At 44.1% G+C, this 5,000-nt stretch overlaps 1 protein-coding gene across 1 annotated transcript in view; it reads left to right on the forward strand.

Annotated features, from left to right (window-relative positions):
• Positions 1-5,000, forward strand: part of LOC134437447 (phospholipid-transporting ATPase ABCA1-like) — a 633,180-nt gene that overhangs the window by 323,279 nt on the left and 304,901 nt on the right. The window contains exons 24-25 of the mRNA XM_063186937.1: positions 3,215-3,417; positions 4,722-4,770. Coding sequence (XP_063043007.1) covers positions 3,215-3,417; positions 4,722-4,770 — 252 coding nt within the window. The remainder of the gene's footprint in view (positions 1-3,214; positions 3,418-4,721; positions 4,771-5,000) is intronic.

Here is a 5,000-nt window from a genome sequence, read left to right on the forward strand (position 1 = left end):
AGACTGACTGAAAAACCTAGGCTAGAGATGCACCAGATCCTGATTTTTAGGTAACTGCCGGATACCGGATCCTCTGCTTAAGATCCTGCCGGACCCGGATCCTGTGAAAAACCCTATTATCCTGCCGGATCCGGAACCGGATCTTGGATCCTGTGCATCTCTAATTGCTAATGTTGACAAAGACAGTCACTTCATCTAGCTATTTACTACTGCCATACTGCACAAAAGGTCACACTGTTTATTTATTTGTTAACACACACATGTACGCACATACGTACACACAACCAAACACACGCACGCACGCAAGCAGGCATGAAAGCACGCACACACGCGATGAAGTCGATGATAATCAGGCTACCAAATGGTATAGACTCATCGTCACAAATGGCGTCCTTTTGGTTTTAACATTGTGTGTGCATGTGCGTGTGTGTGTGTGTGTGTGTGTATGTGTGTGTGTGTGTGTGTGTGTGTGTGTGTGTGTGTGTGTGTGAGAGAGAGAGAGAGAGAGAGAGAGAGAGAGAGAGAGAGAGAGAGCACAAGCCATCGATTTCCGTTTAATTGCAAGAGTCGCCTCTGGCTATTGTTCTAAAATCCTCCATCCCTCTGAGCCAACGCGTCTGTCAGGGTTGTAGGAGTGCGTGTGTGTGTGTGTGTGTGTGTGTGTGTGTGTGTGTGTGTGTGTGTGTGTGTGTGTGTGTGTGTGTGTGTGTGTGTTTGTGTGTGTGTGTGTGTGTGTGTGTGCGTGCGTGCGTGCGTGCATGTGTGTGTGCGTGCGTACATGTTTGCGTGGGTGTGTTGTTTGGGTGTTTATTAAAGCTATCCCTGTGAGTTTCAGTGCATCTGTCAGTGGGTGCGTTTCAGGATAACCTTTTAATTAGCTGCCGTTTGAAGCGCAGGAACAAAGGAGAGTAGGGAGAGCGGCTGACATTTTTGTCTTCCGTCAATCGTTTGACCCAGTCTACGTACGTAGTCTGCTCTAGTCTATTCTATTCTAGTCTCACGCCTATCTGTTGGGTGCTAAATGATCAACTGAACTTATTGGGATTGATCGGCCCTGCTTGCATGCACACATGATCAAAATAACACATAACATAACAAATAACACAAGATGCAATGTTTCCCATGCAAGATGATATTTACTTTAAAACAACACTAAAGTGATGTATTAACTTAGAAAGAGTTCAGAAATCAATATTTTATGGAATAAGATGGAATGATTTTTTAGTCACAACTTTCACGCACAGCACAAGGACTGATAAATCTAGGAGAGGACCAGGCCAAAATCATCAACAGTCCACAGGGCAAATGCCCTGTATGCCATATGGCCACTCCAGCCATGATTCTAGTCTATTCTAGTCTGAGGCCTATCTGCCGGGTGCTATTATTTCAATTTCAATTTATTAATTTAGGGGGATAGCCCCTTGAGATAGGATATCTCGTTTTCGAGGGGGTCCCCAGGACAAACAGTACAGTACAGAAACAAGAACAGACACTAAAAAAAACAAAAAAAACAAAAACAGAACATTGATCAGGACAACACTTTCACACATACAGTACGTTCACACAAAGTCTCCCCCACTCCCACCCCAATGTCGCCACCCTTGAAAGAATAACAATTGGTCAAAACATGGCAGTATTAAGCCTACACACTTACAAAGTATAATTTTCAGTATGTAGCATACAGTAGTACTCAGCACATCAGCATTAGACATATACAGACACCTAATCATAATAATTATTCAAAAACATTGACATGTGGAGTTCTCCTGTAAGTAGGTAAGGATGGAGAATTTGAATGGGTGAAAGGAGGCTATGGATCGGATGGATTATCAACTGCACTTGTTGGGATTGATGGGCCTGCTTGAATGGATAAGTAAAAATCCTTCACTGCACTTGCCACTGACAACACTGTCTATATACAGTATATACTGTCTATGTACACTCACCGGCCACTACATTAAGAACACCTGTTACAACTGTTCATTGAGGCAAATTTCTGATCAGCCAATCACATGGTGGCAACTCGATGCACCTGTGCATGTAGACATGGCCGAGATGATCTGATAGAGTTCAAACCAAGCATTATACTGTGGAAGAAAGGTTATTTAAATGACTTTTAACATGGCATGGCTGTGGGTGCCGAAGGGCCTGATTTGAGAATATCAGAAAAGGCTGATCTACTGAGATATTTACACACAACAATCTCTAGGGTTTACAAAGAATGGTACGAAAAAGAAAAAAGATGCAGTGAGCAGCGATTCTGTGGGAAAAAATGCCTTGTTGATGGCAGAGGTCAGAGGAGAATAGCCATACTGGTTTGAGCTGATACAAAGGCAACATTAAGTAAACAAAAAAAGCACTCATTACAACAGAGGTATGCATAAAAGAATCCATGATTACACAGCACATAAAATCTTGAGGCAAATGGGCTATAGCTGCAGAAAACCACATTTGGTGCCACTCCTGTCTGCTAAGAACATGAAAATGAGGCAACAATTTACACAGGCTCACGATAAACGGCACTAGAAGATCGGAAAATGTTGCCTGGTCTGATGAGTCTTGATATCTACTGCAACACTCAGGTAGAATGGTCCGAATTTGGCGTGAACAGCATGAAAACATGGGTGTACCCTGCTTTACGTCAACATTTCAGGCTGGGGATATAATGGCATGAGGACATTCTCTTAACACATTTTTGGGCCAATTACCAATTTATCTTTGTTGGAATGCCACAGCCTACCCGAGTTTTGTTGTAGGCAGTTCAGGCAGTTCTGAAGGCAAAAGGGGGTCTAACCAAGCATGAGAGAGGTGTTCCTAATGGAGTGGCCGGTGAGTGTATAATGGTGCAACCATAGAGTGATGGAATGCTAAGAATATAGACCTAGAACTTCGAACATGAACTACATCATGAACATTATCTATCTATCTATCTATCTATCTATCTATCTATCTATCTATCTATCTACGTGTATCTATCTCAAAACTAATCCCATCTTTGCATTGTCCTCTTCCTCTTCCTCTCCATCTTTCTCTTCCTCTTCCTTCTTTTCCTCTTCCTCTCCCTCCTCTTCCTCCTCTTCCTCCCCCTCCTCATCTTTCTCTTCCTTCTTTTCCTCTTCCTCTCCCTCCTCCTCTTCCTCTTCCTCTTCCTCCTCCTCTCCCTCCTCCTCTTCCTCCTCCTCTTCCTCCTCCTCCTCCTCTTCCTCCTCTCCAGGCGTTGCGGATGTGAGTGGGCTGATCCGCCGCCACGTGCCCCAGGCCGTGTTCCTGGAGGGCGTTGGGCAGGAGCTGACCTACGTGCTGCCCTACGGCGGGGCAAAAGACGGCACCTTCGCCCTCCTCTTCAAGGAGCTGGACTTGGAGATGGGCAGCTTGGCCATCAGCACCTACGGCATCTCCGATACCACCCTCGAAGAGGTAGGAGACACACACACACACACACACACACACACACACACACACACACACACACACACACACACACACACACACACACACACACACACACACACACACACACACACACACCTGGAGATGGGCAGCCTGGACATCAGCACCCATGGCATCTCCGATACCACACTGGAGGAGGTAGAACACACACACACACACACACACACACACACACACACACACACACACACACACACACACACACACACACACACACACACACACACACACACACACACACATACATACACACAGAGTATTTCATCTCCGATACCACATTGGAGGAGGTAGGGGAGATGCACACACACGCACGCAAGCACAAGCACGCACACACGCACGCACGCACGCACGCACGCACGCACGCACGCACGCACGCACGCACGCACGCACGCACGCACGCACGCACGCACGCACGCACACATACAAATGCCATTAAGTTTGGGAAATGAAAGAAACAAAAAGACAGTTAGATGTTCAAAAACGTTTATATAAATTCATATACATGATATTACTAGAGATGTCCGATATTGGCTTTTTTGCCGATATCCGACATGCCGATATTGTCAAACTCTCAATTTTCGTTTCCTATATTGGCCGATACCGATGCCGATATATGTGGGTTATTTTTCCTCATAACAAATTTTAGCTAACATTACAAATCTGCTGTTGTGGAACAAAATATGCTTAATTTTATTGGAATGCCCCACTAGATGCATTCTCGAATGCAACAAAGCTTTCCAAATATTAACATCGTCTGGGCAAAATAGACAAATAATTAAGGAGAAAAGTGTACAGTAATTCAAGCATTACTATATCGGTTTTGATAGGTCAAAAATCCGATACCGATATTGACCGATATTACATTTTATGATATTATCGGGCCGATAATATCTGTGGGCCGATATTATCGGACATCTCTAGATATTACTTTACGAAACTCACAGATGGAATAAGATTGACTGTGAATGGAGATTGTTACATGGAATAACTGGTGTTTTAGTCCAGTTTTGCCAAGTACTTTCAATTTTTCTCATTTTCAGTACATTTTGAATAATTTACTACCATGTTATTTTGTTCCATATTTGAATTTGATTCTTGATTGTTTTGTTTTCAAGCAGCAGTTCCAACACATTTTTTTTCTTTTTTAAAAGGTTAGAGAATGTTAATTGCGTTAGTACTTGTGCTCTTTCCTGTTATTGCTAAATTACATCTCTGTTTGTGTTAATTTAAGTTTAACCCGAAAGGTCGCCTTCTGTCTCTGTGCCCGTTAGATATTTCTGAAAGTGGCAGAGGAAACTGGCGTGGATGTGGATCCACAAGGTAACACACACACACACACACACACACACACACACACTCGCGCGCGCGCACACACACACACACACACACACACACACACACACACACACACACACACACACACACACACACACACATGCGCGCGCGCACACACGCACACATGCACACACACACACGTATACACATGCTCACAAGCTCTCTCTCTCTGTCTCTCCTCTCTTTCTCTCTCACACACACACGCACACTCACAC

The sequence above is a fragment of the Engraulis encrasicolus genome, chromosome 21 (assembly GCF_034702125.1).
Source record: "Engraulis encrasicolus isolate BLACKSEA-1 chromosome 21, IST_EnEncr_1.0, whole genome shotgun sequence".
NCBI classification, from domain to species: domain Eukaryota; kingdom Metazoa; phylum Chordata; class Actinopteri; order Clupeiformes; family Engraulidae; genus Engraulis; species Engraulis encrasicolus.